Raw genomic sequence first — 18,009 nt, 5'->3', positions numbered from 1 at the left:
CCCCGTCCAATAGGATGCACTAGCGCTGTGAAAGAGATGCATTGTACATACTCCGTACATACTATCACTATGAGGGGGCGGTACAATCTCCACTCCTCCGTTCTTCTTTGAGAAATTTCTTGTCACTTTCCGCCTCATTTGATGCATAACGCGGTGTTCGACGTCGACCACCGCAGGACCACGGAGGCCGCGCAGATGATCCGCACCCCTTCCCTAGAACCAAAGCCATCCCAGCTGGTCGAATAATCAGGGACGGTCTGGACCAATTTACGGCCCGGATCTCGACGGTGTGGTTCCGAGTTCCACTCTATGAAAGGTTCCATTGGAATAGAGTGGTGGCTTTCAACCTCTTGGCTTGTATGGAGGGACAATAGCTGGAAGTGGATAAGGTCTCATCCTCTGGGACCTTGCGTTTCAAGACTCGGGACCCGCCGTTCGGTCAGGGATCAACCCTCCTGCCGCCGTAGGAAGACTGCTCCGCGTTTCGCATCTCTCACATGGGCCCTGTCATGCATGTCCCACTGGGGTCTCAAGATCGGGTCGGGTGGGTGCAGGGCCAGGGCCGCCACGCGGTGGGTTCTTTCTCTTTCGGCCTTTTTTTTCAGCCCTCCCTGTATAAGAAGTCCGTTTGTCTCACCCTTCTTTTGAGACTTCAACCTCTCTCATTTCTAACGGTGTCCAGTCCTTCCTTTGTTCTTCCGGGGTCGTTTGTACCTTCTTTTTGATTCACATTCCTTTCTTTAGGTCTATACTTTCCCATTCTCTTTGGACTGTATATTCCATACCCTTCTTTTATTACCCTGTGGGTAGTTTCAAGTCTTCGACATTTCACATATATCGGACTGCGTCTTTGATAGATTGCGTCCTATCATTCTCTCTTGACTTTTGCCTTTTGCATAAATCACCCCGGAATCATGCAAATCTTTAGTACTCTCGTTCCGAGCCTGGGTCTTTTGGCCCAGCTCAGCGCGGCTGCTTATACATTGAAAGACGACTACGGCACCTCTGACACGTTCTTTGACAAGTTCAACTTCTTCACGGTAAGTGAGGCTGTAGCTGGGATCTAAATACGGTCAATATCCAAATTCATATACTGACTGAACCCTTTGATAGGACTCGGACCCCACCAATGGTTACGTGAGCTACCTCGACCGATCGAGTGCTAGCAGCGGCGGTCTCATCAAGTCCGGCAACTCCGTTTATGTTGGCGTCGATACCGTGAACACCGCGAGCAGTCCTGGCCGATCGAGTGTGCGTTTGGAAAGCACCAACACCTACACACATGGTCTGGTGATTTTGGATCTGAACCACATGCCCGGCAGCGTTTGTGGCACCTGGCCTGCTTTGTAAGTCTTATGAACAATAGAATACCTCAGGTCAATTGACTAACCTTCCTTCAAGTTGGATGCTCGGCTCCGACTGGCCTAGCAATGGCGAGATTGACATCATTGAGGGTGTCAATGATCAGTCGGTCAACCAGATGACTTTGCATACCAGCGATGGTTGCTCGATCAACAACTCCGGTTTCAGCGGTTCCGTCCAAACCAGCGACTGCTACGTCAAGGCTACCGAACAGTCTGAAAATGCTGGCTGTGCTATCACTAGCTCCAGCACCAGCTCCTACGGGGACGGATTCAATAACCAAGGCGGCGGTGTTTACGCTACTGAGTGGACCGGTGATGCCATCAGTGTTTGGATCTTCCCCAACTCGAGTATTCCCTCCGATATCTCCAGCGGTAGCCCCGACCCATCTGGCTGGGGTACCCCTTCGGCCAAGTTTGCCGGCAACTGTGATATCGACTCTCACTTCAACAACCTCCAGATTGTATGTTCTCATTTTCTCATCTACGATGCAATATTCCTTGCTAATCCGGATCTATCAGGTCTTCGACATTACCTTCTGTGGTGACTGGGCTGGCGATACTTGGTCTTCTGGCACCTGCGCATCCAAGGCTGACACATGCATCGATTACGTGCAAAACAACCCTTCCGCATTCGACGAGACTTACTGGGGCATCAACTCCCTCAAGGTTTACCAGGACAGCAGCAGCTCCTCCAAGCGCGAAATCCACCCGCACGCTGCTGCCCACGTTCGCCGAGGCGCCAACGAGCCCATCTCCGACCCCAATGTCCGCCGTGATCCTTCCGACGTTCGTCCCGCGCCCCGTCCGACCTGGAAGCACCGCCGCAGCGGCTACAAGCACGGCCACGGCCACGGCCAGTAAGCGGCACAACCGGCGAGGAATAACGAAGCGCTTTTGATATGATATCAAGGTGATTTTGCTGGACATTGACTATTTTTTTTCACTTCTTGGTCGAGATCCGAGATCTCCTTTTTTGTTTGCTGGACATTTTTTGAACTATATTTCTCTTCTTCTGCTTGAACCTAGCTTGTTCTGCATCTGCGGTCTGTCTCTTTCCACTGGCATAGAGCGACCTGCATTTTTTCTTGACGATTTTTCACGATGAATTGGGCGATTGATCTTGATTGTACTTTAAATACCCCTTCTAAACCATTCGTTTATATAACAACCTTGGAAACATTTGAATTGCGATTATATCTCAATGCATTACTAGTACAAAATCCACTCCGAGTAGCATCCCTGGTATCAAGTCTCACTGGAAAAGGCAAAAGCCATCCTCTAAATCCGAGAACCAAAAAAAAAAGCAAATAGAGTGATGCAGTCCTCCATCCCGCTTAAAGATCACGACCTTCTAGCAACGACAGCAGTCTCATACGGCGTCAACCCACACTCTCCCTCGTCCAAAATAGTCAATTCCGAAAACGAAGACCGCCTCAATCGATCCTCATAATCCACCCAATCTACCTTCGGCCCCAACCACAGCACCATCTCAACACTCCCACAAAGATGACTATCAAGGTATCTCGTAATAAGCTTCGGGTCCCGCGGATACACAAACATCCAAGCCGCCGCCCGTCCAGCTTCGGAACAAAGACCCCACCCGCCGCCAACGACATGCATATCTTCCTCTGCGATGTACCGATTAACAGACGAGTCTACCTCCACCCCTGCACAGTGATACCAGCATCGTCGTTCGAGAGGAGAGACTCCAGTAATCCCGACCCGCTGCCGATTGAGAGGGTGAATTTTGGGGATTGGGGGAGGAGCGCGGAGAGGGTTTTGATGAGCGTGCTTGATAGGCCGAGGCAGCAGTCGGGGAATCTTGTTGGGATGGGAGTGAGTTGGGATTGTGTTCTTCTTATATCCATTGCTGCGTGAGAGATTTGATAATAGTAATTTTGCTTGTGGTGAATTTGTAGAATGCGGGATGCAGCATCGTTGGTGGGCTCGGTGGCGGATTTACCAAGTGGCCGAAGTATATGGACCCGCTTCGAGGGGGGTTTTTAACGGCTTGAAATAGCTAGGTGGGACGTCCATTGGCTGAAATGATTGAAATACCTTTGAGGGTTCAATTGCTTCGCAGCTAATCCGTTTTGGTGATCGCTATCCCCAGGACTGCCTGTGAGGGGACTGTGGTGGATACTTGTATCTGCTACCAGTAGTATTGACTACGATGTCAAAAGCATGGCGGAGAAGGTCTATTCTAGATCTCTACGTGGCTGATAAGAGATCGTCAAAAATCATCACATATATACCATTCATTATTGATGCCAAAATACATGACTAGTGCTTAAAAGGATCATATTCATCACATTCAAACTGGCGGCTTATACCCCAGTACATCCCTCTGGTCATCTGTGAGACGCCCCCATTCCAACAAGAGCCTGAACAAGTAAATCTCCATATCTTCCTTGCGCAAGGCAACGTCGGTCCATTTCCGTCCCTGGTCGGCAATCCATTTCCCCTGTTTTGTATGGGCTTCCATTCGCATCGAGGATGCCTGTTTGGGATCTTGCCCATCCATATTCGACATAGGTACACCAGAGAAGTATGCTAGCGTACTCCAAAGCCCATGGAGACGGATGTCGACAGGTACGAAATGTAGCCATGAAACCACACGTGAGTCAAACCACTGCCGGAAGAGTCCGGTACGGAAGGGTAAGCTGCGACTCTGCAAGAAAGGCAAGAAGCGGCCGCTGAACCCAGCGCCGTCAAGATCAAACAGGTATCGGTTGGACCAGTGGTTTTGGAAGTCGACCCAGGAGACGGTTCCAAGTTCGTCGCGCTGAGTATCGCAGTCTCCGCAACGTGTTATGGGGCCGGCGATGTGGACATTCGTTTCAAGGTGTAAGTCATCAATCGGTGCAGCGCCACTCATTATTTCGTATTTGTAGGAGCGACCGTCGACAGGAAGGAGAACAGATACTTTGTTATCGGTATTGTTGTTTATCAAATGGGCGAAGCGTTGCCTTGGAATTCCTTTCCATTCATCAAATCGACTGTAGCCTTCAGATGTGCTGCCCACCCAGTATAAAGAATTGCTCTTTTTTTGGTATTCCGGGTCTGGATACTCTTCAGATGGATTGTATTTCACCTTGTCCATGTAATTCCAGGGACTGGGGAAGAGGATGTCGTTAAACCCAGAAAGAGCACTCTGACTGAAAATCGGAACCAATTCTTGGGATACCTTGAATGAGGCGGGTGATATCAAAAGCCCATGAAGGTATGCGAGGTCCGGTTGATGGCAAAAGTCGGATGCCAGATTGAAGTCCACGGGGAATTGACCCATGGAATGGGGTGACACGCAATCGAGGCATATGTCATGCCGGTTCCAGATACGCTGGGTACGTGACTTTGAGGATGGCGGACAGACAGCACTCACATAACGATCGAAGATACCATTCCATGCACCATCAGTGAAGATCGTCTCGTTTGTTTGATGAATTGGGTCAATAGGGCCCCAACCGGATTGTCGATCTGATGACCAAGCATCCACAAGCTTCTCCTCGGGAACGAATTCTTGTGATTTCGCTTCACGTTTCATGGCCAAGGCCTTTTCCCACGGTATCGCCACTCGTGGCTCGTCATTCAAGTTGAAGACAATATCCATATCGGGGAGATATTCTGAAAAGTTTTCGATCATCTCCGCGGCTCCTTTTACCATCCATGCATGGGTTGGCTTGATGTCTTCTTGAACCTCGGGCTTTCCATTTCGAATACTGATTGCTCCAAGGTCATTGAACGGATTCGTCGCCAATTTATGTGTAGCCTCTCGGATAGATGCCGGGCTGAGAGCACGGAATGGAAGTATATTCCTGTAGATTTGATCGAACTCATCGATAATTAATGAAGATCGGTTGGTCGCATATTCGTACCATTTGCCAAACCCCCTAGACAGATGTTAGTCATTACTCGGGATTTCAGATCGTGAAGACAGATGATGAATACTCACGGAGGTGGATGCTGCTGATAACGCCTTCGATACTCCGAGACAGCATCCTGCAAAGACTGACTAGCACCAGCCTCAGCTAGATAATCTTCATATTGAATGTTTGCTTCGTGGATTAAAAGATCAATCGGGTGTTCGTGAGAAAAGTGGTGCTTGGTCGAGGCGGCAAACAAGCCAAACAGACAGAGAAGAACGACAAAGGCCTGCAGCAAAACATTTGTGCGGAAAAGTGCCTTGGACTCTTCATCTGAGATAATGCGGGAGAGAAGATATAGCACCGCTGCGATCGAAGACCCAATCAACGGCAATACAGTATGAGCCGTAGAGATGTAAGGGAGAGGCATTTGTTCCATCAATAGAACTGAAGTAGCCGAGAAGTAAATGAAAACGAAGCCTCCTAGGATTGACAATCCTAAGATCCCAAATTGGGGTAACTAGTGAAATTAGTATCGAGACATCTCTAAACAAACAGAGAGCACTTACCAATTGCCAGGCCGACACAGCCAAAAGCATTACCAGCGTCGCTTGGCTCAGAGCGCTTCGTGTGTATCTCGGATCCAGCAAAGACTGACCAGTAAACTCGGGACGGCTGTTTTCAACAAAAGAGCCTAAAATGGCCCAAAGCAGAGAAACACCCTAAGATGTATCTGTTAGACTATCCAATTCTATGCTTTTGAATGAACTATTAACTTACGACAAGACCTGCTCCTAAGGAGAGAATGGCTCTTTTTCGTCTATTGCCCTCAAGAGAATGGTTAGTTCGGCATAGCTCAGCAACCCCGATGATGGAAAGAGAGTCCAAGAAAACATTGAGGAGTCTGAAGGCCCGTAATCGCACTGCGCCGTGAAGAATTATGGGGCAAACGTAGGTGGATTGACCGCCAGCGTAAAAGGACGCGGCGGAATGGCCACTCAAAGAAAGGAACGTTGCAGCCAGAACTCCTCTATATCTGCTCTGTGTCAGATAATAGAAACCGCATCTGAAAGTGGAATGGACGGCTTGGATGGGTCGGCTCTTCGAGGGCTGAGGCGAGGGCTGAGGCGAAGCATATTCATTTTTCGACCGTGTTCGTTGATGTCGCCAGTAGTCGTATAAAGATATTAAGAAGGGAACGGTGTACTATATAATCATAGATGATTAGAAATCTGTGACAAGATCGCGACAGCCTTCTCTGAACATACAGAATATCCTGCTGGAGCGCATTCGGTATTAAGAGAGACTTGGCGGAATGTCTCAATCCTCAGAGAGCATGTGGCTACTAGCAGGCCAAGGTTGCACCAATACCGATATTGGGACGGCGCAGGTTCCTCTGGACCTCCTAGGATGGGGCTCGATGGAGAAGATATCGAGCTGCGCGACGAGAGTTCGAACTGCTCAGCAAGCGGAAAGCCGAACCGCTTACCAGTGGAAGATATCCGAGGCGTCGCCGGGAGGAAACGGCCTAATGCAAGAAAGACTGCACCGGTTATGAAGCACGCCAGTACGGCAGTACTGGCCGGACGGTCTGAGAGGTTAGCCTGTGGCACTTCTCAGACAGCAAGGGTGAGCCTACCGAAGGCGAAAGTGGAGTTGTAGGACGTAGTCAGAAAGAAGGAGCTTATAACAAACACCCTAGACAATCGAGAATTATCAGTTCAGCAGTTCCCTTAAGCTCCAGCTGGGGTTCGGCATGTAATGCCATCGCTGAAAGCTCACTTACCCCACACAGACCTTGAGTCCAGTTTCCGTAGAGAATGGAACCATTTTGCGCCGAAGATTTACCGGATCTGTATTGACTCGCAGCCCATTGCGCCCCGATTCGCAGTTGGAATCCGACTGTGAGGGCGGGATAGTATTCAGCGAAACGTGCGAAGAGCACAGGGAGAGAATTCCGGGACAGGACTCAAGGGACCCCAGTGGAACAGGGGATTGGCATTATCTGCGTGGCCTAGCCAGGATTTGATGGGCGATGGCTATTGGCTGGGCAGGTAATCAGGAGCGGCATCATGGTGGCTCCTTGGCGATCAAGTTGCGTCAACCGGGGCGTTTAATTTTCCTTGGAAGCATGCAACCATGGGCCATGTGCGTCCCCTCTATGACAATACAGGATAGTGTACGAAGTACCGCAAGCTAAGACCACCAATATAGTTAGCGTAAATAATGAGGCGCAAATTCATGCTTTCGCGGAGGGTAGTCCGGACCAGGTAGGCTTCATAGGTTTGCAAGCCAGTGAAACGGGTGGAGCCCATCAAATTAGAACCGTGCGAGCCGACTCCTTGTTTTCGCTGGGAATGTGCTTAAACAGCAAAGATATGCCGAAGTGGATCAGCATGCAGAATCAGGTCAATCGAAACTTGGCTCCCGTCCCTGCCCCAGCCGGCTCCACTTGGGGTCTGTCTTGACATCGCCTGTGCACAGACAGGTGTGAGGCGCACGCCATAACGGTGACATCGCATAGACCACAACTCGAATGTAGATATTGACCGTTGCATATCCGAGAAAAGAAAACGTTCAGGAACGTCGCGGTGTCATCAGAGCACGCGTCATACGTTGGGCGATTCGGAAGGGAGTGGGGATTTCCAGTTGAAATAAGGGTCTTATTTCACCAATTGGGAAGGGATCGATGGATCCTTGAGAGATGCCTGGTCAGCGATATTATGTCATGTCATGTGATGTCATGTGATGAGCAGTCACAATCACGTGAGTCTAATCAGGTAAATGGGTTTCAGTCAGGTGACCCAAAGAAGGCGGTGACACGAGTGAGACATAAGAGGAAGGCGGTCCTGCGCTGCAGTATGTGGTTCGGACCAGACCAGAAAAAAAAATTATAGCAATCCAAACGGGTCCAATTTTTTGTTGTTTAATTACCAGCAACTCGACTTTGGTGGTCATTCCCTGCGAAGCCACAGACTTGCAGGATCCGACCTGCTCAAGTCAATCTCATTCTTATTCCCCGCGATTACCGAACGGACAGCGAACGTCAAGCCCCGACCTATCTTGCGGTCAGCTCCGCACCTTCATCATGCCGCGCAAAGCGATTGACTCGCGCATTCCCGCCCTCATTCGGAATGGCGTCCAGGAGAAGAAACGTAGCTTCTTCGTGGTTGTTGGTGACCGGGCCAAGGATGTGATTGTCAACCTCCACTATATCATGTCAAGTGTCGATGTGAAACAGAACAAGTCGGTACTGTGGGCCTATAAGAAGGACCTTTTGGGCTTCACTAGCCATCGCAAGAAGCGCGAGGCCAAGATCAAGAGCCAGGTCAAGCGTGGTATTCGGGAACCGAACCAGGAGGATCCCTTCGAGCTGTTCATCACTCTCAATAATATTCGCTATGTCTACTACAAGGAAACCGAGAAAATCCTGGGTAACACCTACGGCATGTGTATTCTGCAAGACTTCGAAGCCATGACCCCCAACCTTTTGGCACGTACCGTTGAGACTGTCGAGGGAGGAGGTATGGTTCTACTACTGTTGAAGAGTATGAACAGCTTGAAGCAACTGTACACCATGTCGATGGATATCCACTCGCGATACCGAACAGAGGCACATGACGATGTGGTCGCTCGATTCAACGAGCGCTTCATCCTTTCTCTCGGAAGCTGTGACTCTTGCTTGGTTGTCGACGACGAATTGAACGTTCTGCCCATCTCCGGCGGAAAGAATGTCAAGCCGCTGCCCCCTCCCGAGTCAACTGACGACTCGAGCTCGGGTACCAAGAAGGAGCTGAAGGATATTAAGGAGAGCCTAGCTGAGACTCAGCCCGTGGGACCTCTCGTTCAGCTGGCTAAGACTACAGACCAAGCCAAGGCACTTTTGACTTTCGTCGATGCAATTGCCGAGAAGACCCTGAAGAGCACAGTGACACTTACTGCTGGACGTGGACGAGGAAAGTCCGCAGCTCTGGGTGTTTCTATTGCCGCTGCCATTGCCCACGGATACAGCAATATCTTCATCACGTCTCCTAGCCCTGAGAACTTGAAGACTCTTTTCGAATTCGTTTTCAAGGGCTTCGACGCCCTCGGCTACCTCGACCACGTTGACTACACTATCCTGCAGTCTACGAACCCTGACTTCAACAAGGCCATTGTCAGAGTTAACATCCACCGCAACCACCGTCAGACCATCCAGTATATCCAGCCCCAAGATGCGCATGTTTTGGGTCAAGCCGAACTTCTGGTTATTGATGAGGCCGCTGCTATCCCCTTGCCCTTGGTGCGGAAGTTGATGGGCCCTTACCTCGTGTTCATGGCTTCCACTATTAATGGTTACGAAGGAACGGGTCGATCCCTTTCTCTGAAGCTGATTCAGCAACTTCGTGAACAATCCCGGGGCGGACTCAAGTCCAACGATACCGATGTTGCTGATCGCAGCACCGGAAAGGCCTCCAAGAGCACAGACCAGAGCCTCGGTGGCCGCTCACTCAGAGAGATCACGCTCGCAGAGCCGATTCGTTATGCTCCTGGTGATTCTGTCGAGAAGTGGTTGAACAAGGTCCTGTGCCTTGATGCCACCCTGCCCAAGTCCCGCATGAACACACAAGGCTGCCCGCACCCATCGAAGTGCCAGCTGCTCCAAGTCAACCGTGACACCCTCTTCTCCTTCCACCCCGTTTCGGAAAAGTTCCTTCAGCAGATGATGGCCCTTTATGTTGCTAGTCACTACAAGAATACCCCTAATGATCTTCAACTCATGAGTGATGCACCTGCACACCAGCTCTATGTCCTTGTGCCGCCTATAGACGAGGAGGCCACGAAGCTTCCGGAGCCGCTCTGTGTGATTCAGGTCGCTCTGGAAGGTCGCATCAGCAAACAGAGTGTTCTCAACAGTCTGAGCCGTGGTCAACGCGCTGGTGGTGACTTGATCCCTTGGCTGGTCAGCCAGCAATTCCAAGATGAGGATTTCGCCGGTCTTTCAGGTGCCCGTGTTGTTCGCATTGCGACTAACCCCGAGTACACCGGAATGGGCTACGGTTCCCGCGCTATGGAGCTTCTTGTTGACTACTTTGAGGGCAAGTTCACTAGCCTGGACGAAGATATGAACCGTCCCCAGGAAGAGATGGTCCGTGTGTCTGATGCAGAGCTCACCAACTCAAGCCTTTTGGACGACAATGTCCAGGTCCGCGATATTCGCACCATGCCTCCGCTGTTTGGCAAGCTCACCGAACGTCGCCCCGACGAGCTTGACTATATCGGTGTCAGCTACGGTCTCACACCTACTCTTCACAAATTCTGGAAGCGCTCCTCTTTCGTCCCCGTTTACCTGCGCCAAACACCCAACGAGCTCACTGGCGAGCACTCCTGCGTGATGCTGCGTACTCTGTCTGCCGGTACCAACGATGCTGCTTGGCTCGGCGCATTCGCCCGTGACTTCCACCGTCGATTCCTGGCCCTCCTCTCCTACCAGTTCCGCGAGTTCCCCTCAGTCCTCTCTCTCAGCATTTGCGAATCTGCCAATGCGGGCGCGAAGCTGGACGCCGCCGCCGTGCAGCGCATTCTCAAGAAGGCTGATCTGGACGCTACCTTCTCTCCTTTTGATCTGAAGCGTCTGGACAGCTATGCCAACAACCTTCTCGACTACCACGTTATCCTGGACATGATCCCGCTCATTTCCGAATACTACTTCGCCAATCGCCTTTCCGGCAAGGTCAGCCTTTCCGGCGTACAGCAGTCTATTCTGCTGGCTATTGGTCTGCAACACAAGAGTCTGGAAGATGTTGAGAAGGAGCTGAATCTGCCTTCTTCCCAATTGCTCGCCATGTTCTTGAAGATCGTCCGCAAGGTCTCTACCCACTTCCGTGGACTGGTCGAAGGTGCCGTCGCGGAGTCTATCCCCGGCCAACAACTCGCTGCATCCCAGCCCGCTGGCGGTGCTCACGACGACGACATCATCGAGGACCGCTTCAAGCCCCTCGAGACCAGCCTTGACGACGAGCTCCGCGAAGGTGGCGAGGAAGTCAACGAAGAGCTGCGTGAGAAGCAGCGTGCTCTAATTGATTCCCTACCGTTGGACAGGTAAGCTCCCCCTTTCCCCCCCCTACTACAAAATTAGCCTCGAATGAACCATAATTGATTCCTAGTCTCCAGATACGAAATTGACAACGGCGCTGCAACCTGGGATGATGCCGAGAAGCAGATCCGTGGCGGAGGTGCTTCGACGGTTAGCATCAAGAGCAAGCCCTCGAAGCGCAAGAAGGGCGATACTGCACGGGATATCTTCGACAAGGAGGTCGACTCCAAGAGACAGAGGATGATCAAGAAGGGCACCGAAGGCCGCAAAAAATAGATGCACTGAGGGATTGATTTATTTCGTGTGTATGGGGTGGCGTTCTTTGGCATTTCCCCACGGTGTTCCTGTGACTTTTCTTCTACTTTACTGTACTCTACGGGGAGTGTGAGATCCAGACCTGTTCTGTTCTGTTCTGACTCAGACTGGCTGGGCCTTGCACTCTTGTATATATGAATGAGCTGATGGCTTTCTACACTATGACGGATTCAATGTAGATTGAAACATTTTAGATTCAGCTAGAATGCAACGGCTATTCATGTTTATAAAGCAACACAGATTTTACTGCTCTGCACTAGTCGATAATCACTTTACAGCTCGTCATGCTCAGCATCGGTCTCTGCTTTCTTTTCCTGGGTTTCGGCCTCGTCGCGAACGATACCCTCCGGTAGCTTCTCCTTGGCACCTTCTCCGAGACGGATAGCATCAACCCAGCTCTCAACGGCGACGATGCCGAAGTCCTCGGCATTGCCATATCGGCGCCACCATCCACGGCGGGCGTTGATGGCGATAATCTGTACACTTTTGCTATCCTCCAGCCCCAACGCGGTGCGCAGAGCCTGGGATCCAGTGTTGACCCCCGGCACCGAGTAAGCAGGGAAGAGGCGGGCGCCACGCAAGGAATGCTTGTACTCAATCTCTGCCAGGCTGGACAGAGCATTGGTGGCAGTGGATGGGAGCTCAGCATCTGCATCACTTGTTTCTGGGAGAAGAACAAGGACACAGGTGGATGATTTCGGGGCTAGGCAGGATGACTCCAGAGATTCCGCGGTAGCGAGGGTTGAGAGAGGAGGAATTGATTCGGGCTCTTGAACTGGCTTGGCTTCAGGCTCGTCATTTTCCTCCGATGGCTCTTCATCTTCGGTCTTTGGCTGCTTTTGTGGCTGTTTGGCCTTTGGCTTGGCCTTGGCCTTGCTGTTTGTAGAGGCAGAGGCGGCTTTGCCTGTGGCGTCTGGGTTTGGCGAAGCGAATTGGCCAAGGAATTCGAGGATGGGCTGCTTCTTAAGTTCGCCCTCATACAGCTGGACCTCCGCGTCGCTGCTGGGAATCACGACCAGCGCGGGGAATTCCGACACGCCGTATTTCTCCACAGAGGCGGATTCCTTGCTGCGTACCTGGGCAACATCAATGGCGCCGAGGAAGTCAACAGCCAAGGCGCGAATCAGGGCACTGGTGGTTCCCTTCTCTGTGAAAAGGATGGCCTTGGGTCGCTCCTCGTTTTGGCCCAGCCATTTGTCCAGGTCCTTGTCTGTGGCGCGCTTGACGTGGTTGGGGATTCGGTCGACGACTGTGTCGACAATAGCTTTGGCGGTTCGTGCGCCTTGGTAGTCCTCTACTTTGGGCTTTCCAGGTTTCTTGCCGGGTGTAATGATCTTCAAGGTCGGGAATCCTTGCACACCCATCTGGCCGCAGAAGGGTTTGTTTTCATCCTCGTCGCAGTTGATGGCAGCCACTCTGGCCAAGCCATTTAGGCTCGTGGCAGCTTTCTCATAGGCTGGTTTCAAGCTCTGGCAGTGACCGCACCAAGGAGCATAAAATCTGTTGGGGTAGGAGGGTGGTCGAGTTAGTGGGGAGGGATTTGGAGCAGAGTTGGAGGATGCGGGGAGAGCTCACTCGACGATCTATACAAAATGATGGATGATTAGTAGATAGCCCAATTAAGAGAAAGAAAAGCAAAAAAAAACCCCCGAATAAAAAAAAAATGGACAGCAATCTCACAGATGTATAATTCGAGTTGGCAATCAGCGAGCCATAAGTCTTCTGGTTAAGTTGAAGCACCGGGGACTTTTTAGTGTAGATACCATCGGCGTTGGCGCCGGCCAAAAGAGAGGCGACAAGCAGCAAAGAGCTGGGGGGGCAGCATGTTGAAGAGTACCTAGGTAGTGAAGTGAGAGGGAGAGGTAATGGAAACCGTCAATCCACTATTCGATAGAGCTTGACGATTGGGCTGCATTAATGGGGAGAGTGGAAAGAGTGCAAGGTGTCCTGAAGCTCTTGGCATGCGGAGAGAGCTTTTCTCTCCAATGAGAAGCTTTCGCCCTTTTTGGTTTTGCTACGGTTGTGCTCAGCAATGACCTCGTACCCCCGTGTTCAGGTTCAGGATGGTTATGGTCGTGACCTGGCATTTTTGCCACGGGACATTTTCTGGCTTGTCCTGGCCTACTTGACTCCACACGATCTGGTGCGATGCCGCCGAGTCTCGCGCTCTTGGAATGATGCCTTCGGCAACCCGGCCATCTTGGTCCCACTCATGAAAAGGCACTTCCCTCGCACTAGGGAGGTCAACGGGCTCCACGTTGGCCCCAGTATTAGTACTGCTACTGGTACCGGTACCGGTACCGCCACCGATCCGATCGAGATCCGCTCCCTCTTTGATCAGGTTGCCTCGCGTTATGATTATCTAGAACGAGGAAAGCCCCGCTCCGTTCAAAAACACCGCCTGTGTGACGACTTTGGTGCCGCGGGGGACCGTGAATGGTTCCAGGTCCCGCCATGGGAGTCGCACGCCAGCCATGTCAGACAATTTGTCGACCGCCAGTTCTCCGAGGCGCTGTGGACTCACGATCAAGATTTGCTGGTGTTTCCCAGTGCCCACCATCAATGTCTGGTACTGATGGACTTGAACAATGACCGGCAATTTACCGTCCCCTTTACCACCACTGGCAAAGTCGTACGCCGAGTCCGACTACAGAAGCAATTGCTAGTTGTCGAGTGGGCTGAACCAAAGGCCTTCCACTGGCTCAATGACAGCGACGGCGTACATCGTCATTTTGCCTCATCCTTTGATGTGAAGCCGAGTGTCGAGGACGACGGCTGGGAAATCACGGCTCGGAATGAGTGGAAGATTATGTTCCTCGGCCACCCGCTCAGTGAGCGAGACCGATTCTTCTCCTCCCATTGTAACACGCACTATGTGATTTATATTTGGCAGCCCAATCGCAGCCTATACACGGCCGACGAGGACGCGCCCATTGAATCCTTGTTTGTCTGGGATATCTCAACCCCGTCCTCCCACCGGCCCTCGCTCAATCCAGCAACAAAACACGAAGACTCCGAAGACGACAAAGCTCCTGCCATTGTGGCCCGCTTTGGCTTCCGAGACCTGGAATTCTTCGGCGTTCGACAGCGAGGATGCCCGAGCGTGCAGCGACTCGAAATCACCGACGATGGCCTAGCTGTGGAAATTACGGAAAATATCAATACCTGGTTGACAGTCCCCGGCCCGCTCGGCTTGCCCATGGCTGTCGTGACCAGCATTCCCATGCAAGGCTGTGGTCCTCATCGGCGGCAGGAGAGCAACTTAATACTCCCAGCTTACCGTGGCAACTGCAGCCTGCAAACGTCACCGATAACTGTGCTAGCGATCATGGCTGAATGTTGGTACGGCACCATCGCCCAGGTCATTGACCAGCAAGCCGGCGTCAGCTTCTGCCTACATTTTGATCCCGTCAAATGGGGCGAGGACCGAAGGGAGCCTGATCATAAGGATCAAACTATCAGCCTTACATATCAGGTCTTGGGGTCTTACGAAGAGCCTTCACAAGTGACCACGGCCAATCTGGACTTCACTGGCAGAGGGAAAATAAGTGGGTGTGAAAGATATCTCCTGGGCGAGAACTCTAATAGGGAATTGGTGATCTATAGATTCGACCGATGAACTCCCAGTTGCATGGTGTATCACATTCAACGACTTGTTGAATTCCTTGCACTGAGGCTGTCCAGCGTGTTGTTTTGCCTGAGTTGACCTCGGAAACCTTGCACTGTTCCTGTTCAATGACGAACCCGATTGACGAACCATAATGACTCTAAATTTTTACGATAGATATCAAAAGTATTGTGTGTGTAATGGTCTTCAACCAAAATTAAAAGCATGTGCCTTTTTCTTACCTGATACTCTGGTATAACAAACCTTGGAATCTAAATATAGTTACTAGTAGATAGCCGGCCATCTCTATATCCCCAATGGACACTGGTAGGCACTGGCAACTTGAAGTTCTGTATAAAACCAGGCTACAGATAGATAACCCGAGGCAATCAAGCCAGCAGCCTGGGTCTGTGAACAGTCTGATTGAATTGAATTTTAACTTGACGGGCTAAATGACCTGATTGAAGTCATTTTGAATAGAATAACTATTTTAACGCTCAGCCTAGCACTGTATAACAACAGGGGTCGTCAAAGATCGTCTGTCCGATCTGGGACATCAGAAACATGAATGGAAATGAGTGAATAGATGTGCCAGTGGAACACATCAAAGCAAACAAAGACACAGGGGCGACGCAGAAAATCATCCACCCAGCAAAAGATGCACCGATCAACTCAGAAATCAGTAGAAGGAAAGACAATGAGTGAAGGGATGGTGAGATGGGAAACCTATCAAAGCAAGCAGAGATATGAGGGAGGGGAAAGGAAGGAAAGCCAGATTCTCTTAATGGCAAAGACAATTCGAATGCATACCCCATCTTGACGGGAAATCAACCTTGTCAAAAATACATCCGTCGGCCATTTTTAGCCCTTCAAAATCTGCAGCAGATACATCTCTTGATGCCGCACGTTGAACAGGTCATCATGTAGATAGGCTGCCAGAAGCGGCAGACTGTACACTCCGGGAGACCGAATTCCTTGATCCATTCACAATGGTGAGAGCAGTTCGAGTTAGTAACTGGTGGTGCAGTGACTCCACTTTCCTGCTTTAGAACAAAAACCCATTCAAACATGATCTGGCCGATGATACCATTTACCTCCGTGGCCATATCCTCCAAGTTGTAACGCCCACTTCCATCAGCCAACTTGGCATTGAAGTATGGACAAAATGGCGCGAGAGGACCTTCGGCGGTAACAAGCTCGTGAAAATTTTCTAGGTCCATCGGGCTTGCCTTCTTGGTGGATGGTTTGCGGTTGATGCTAGGTCCTGGAAGGAAATGCTCAGTGCAGTCGTAGTGTTCGTCGGGTAAAACTTTGCAGTCAGAAAACCCATTCTTGTCCGTCTGAAGAGGAAAGCCGTGACCAGAACGGGGATCGTGGCCAGAGTAGTGAGTGGATGTGTGGGATTGACTGGAGGGATATTTCCAAGGGAATTCGAAGCTAAGAAGGCCATTTTCGTCCAATTCAGGAAATCCGGGATTGGTGTTTTGAATGGGGTCAAATTGACTGGAGGAGAACTGCCCAGGCATTTTCCACTTGGCAGCTCGATCGGCTTCGGTGGGTTGTTTAATTTCAGTGGAAAATTCCCGAGCATAGTTGGACGGCGCTCCAAAATCCGACAGAGTAAAAGCTTGACCATCATTTGACCATGGATCAAATTCATCAGCCTCCTCGAAAGCTGCATGTTGAGCTTCCATCTTGAGACCAGTGGCCTGGTTAGTTTCAGGGCCCTTTTCCTCAGTATCATTTGACCATGGGTCAAACTCATCAGCCTCCTTGGAATCTGCATGCTCGGTGTTCGCCTCGGCTGTAGTTTCGGCTGCCCACTCGGCTTGCAAAGCTATACTGCATCAGCTCGATCCTTGCATGTATTTGCTCCGGTTGAGTAGACCAGGATCATTGCTTACTTGCGTATTCCTCTGCCCATTGCTGTGCCTCTGCCGAGATCCGATCAGACTCTGCCTTGGACTCTGCAGAGTTGGGGTCCATATGCACACTTGAGCCGTACGAGTACATATAGCAGTCCTCTGGGCTCTTCAAGTTGAAGTTGAAGTCATTGTTTCTCCAAGGTCGCTTCGCCGCGGTCCAGTTTCGCCAGTCATCCTCGCGCTGGTATCGACGTGGCTGGCGTCGGTTATTGTTCTTAGAACCGCGGGAATCGTGTCCGATCACACGATCATGGTCAAAACGGCGCTGAGGATCGCGAAGAACCTCAGCTGCTTCTGTGATCTTCGAGGCTTGTTAGCACGTATGACTTTTGCTGCTGAGGTGACATACTTGGCGAAACTTTTCCAGAAAACATTCACCGCACTTGTCAGGATGATACTTCAGAGCCAACCTCTTGTAAGCAGCGTTGATTTCCTGGGTCGTAGCAGTTCGAGAAATGTCCAGGGCTGCATAGAAATCGACCGAGGCCGACTGAGCGAACATGCTGGCGGACTTCAAGTCGAATTCGGTATTACTTGGGGGAATTTTCAACAGCTCACACAAGCTTGTGTCTTTTCAAAGGTTTGACAGGGATAGAAATTCCCGTCACAGGGATCAGTTCGACGGAGCGAGATGGTGAAATGATAGAGAGCGATGTGTGGATGAAAAGAGAAGGTAAGGGTGAAATGTGAAAGGTAAAAGGCGAAGGAAGCAGTCACTGTCGACTGGCGGGTGCACAAGTGAGTGTCGTAGGAAGGAACCAGCAGCAGTAACAGCACTAGTGAATAAACCCGGTGTTGGAACCCCAGGCCAGTGCTAGTAACTTGATACGCACAAGTTAGCCAACCAGGCACCAGCCGG

At 50.9% G+C, this 18,009-nt stretch overlaps 6 protein-coding genes across 6 annotated transcripts; 3 read left to right on the top strand and 3 right to left on the bottom strand.

The window, feature by feature from the left end:
• Nucleotides 1–914: 914 nt before the first annotated feature.
• N7533_002191 (glycoside hydrolase family 16 protein) lies at nt 915–2,225 on the top strand (the record flags this gene model as incomplete). Its single annotated transcript, XM_057098841.1, has 4 exons — nt 915–1,040; nt 1,114–1,346; nt 1,402–1,825; nt 1,884–2,225. The coding sequence occupies 4 exons, from the start codon at nt 915–917 to the stop codon at nt 2,223–2,225; spliced, it is 1,125 nt and encodes a 374-aa protein (XP_056963977.1).
• A 1,453-nt stretch (nt 2,226–3,678) lies between these two features.
• N7533_002190 (putative capsular associated protein) lies at nt 3,679–7,057 on the bottom strand (the record flags this gene model as incomplete). Its single annotated transcript, XM_057098840.1, has 7 exons — nt 3,679–5,254; nt 5,317–5,747; nt 5,797–5,949; nt 6,008–6,433; nt 6,496–6,818; nt 6,867–6,925; nt 7,014–7,057. 7 exons carry the CDS (start codon nt 7,055–7,057, stop codon nt 3,679–3,681), a joined length of 3,012 nt encoding a protein of 1,003 aa, XP_056963976.1.
• A 1,258-nt stretch (nt 7,058–8,315) lies between these two features.
• N7533_002189 (ribosome biosynthesis protein KRE33) lies at nt 8,316–11,579 on the top strand (the record flags this gene model as incomplete). Its single annotated transcript, XM_057098839.1, has 2 exons — nt 8,316–11,308; nt 11,381–11,579. 2 exons carry the CDS (start codon nt 8,316–8,318, stop codon nt 11,577–11,579), a joined length of 3,192 nt encoding a protein of 1,063 aa, XP_056963975.1.
• A 311-nt stretch (nt 11,580–11,890) lies between these two features.
• On the bottom strand, nt 11,891–12,982 carry N7533_002188 (putative disulfide isomerase; the record flags this gene model as incomplete). Its single annotated transcript, XM_057098838.1, has 1 exon — nt 11,891–12,982. One exon carries the CDS (start codon nt 12,980–12,982, stop codon nt 11,891–11,893), a length of 1,092 nt encoding a protein of 363 aa, XP_056963974.1.
• Nucleotides 12,983–13,650: 668 nt separating this feature from the next.
• Nucleotides 13,651–15,237, top strand: N7533_002187 (F-box protein; the record flags this gene model as incomplete). The annotated part of the gene is made up of 1 exon (XM_057098837.1): nt 13,651–15,237. One exon carries the CDS (start codon nt 13,651–13,653, stop codon nt 15,235–15,237), a length of 1,587 nt encoding a protein of 528 aa, XP_056963973.1.
• An 857-nt stretch (nt 15,238–16,094) lies between these two features.
• N7533_002186 (uncharacterized protein) lies at nt 16,095–17,652 on the bottom strand (the record flags this gene model as incomplete). The annotated part of the gene is made up of 3 exons (XM_057098836.1): nt 16,095–17,062; nt 17,130–17,451; nt 17,500–17,652. The coding sequence occupies 3 exons, from the start codon at nt 17,650–17,652 to the stop codon at nt 16,095–16,097; spliced, it is 1,443 nt and encodes a 480-aa protein (XP_056963972.1).
• Nucleotides 17,653–18,009: the final 357 nt, after the last annotated feature.

Source organism: Penicillium manginii (assembly GCF_028828005.1).
Source record: "Penicillium manginii strain IBT 31320 chromosome Unknown utg000002l:1.0-5564898.0:1.0-5567710.0, whole genome shotgun sequence".
NCBI classification, from domain to species: domain Eukaryota; kingdom Fungi; phylum Ascomycota; class Eurotiomycetes; order Eurotiales; family Aspergillaceae; genus Penicillium; species Penicillium manginii.
Note: the sequence above shows the minus strand (reverse complement) of the source record. Positions and strands in the feature narration are given on the sequence as shown.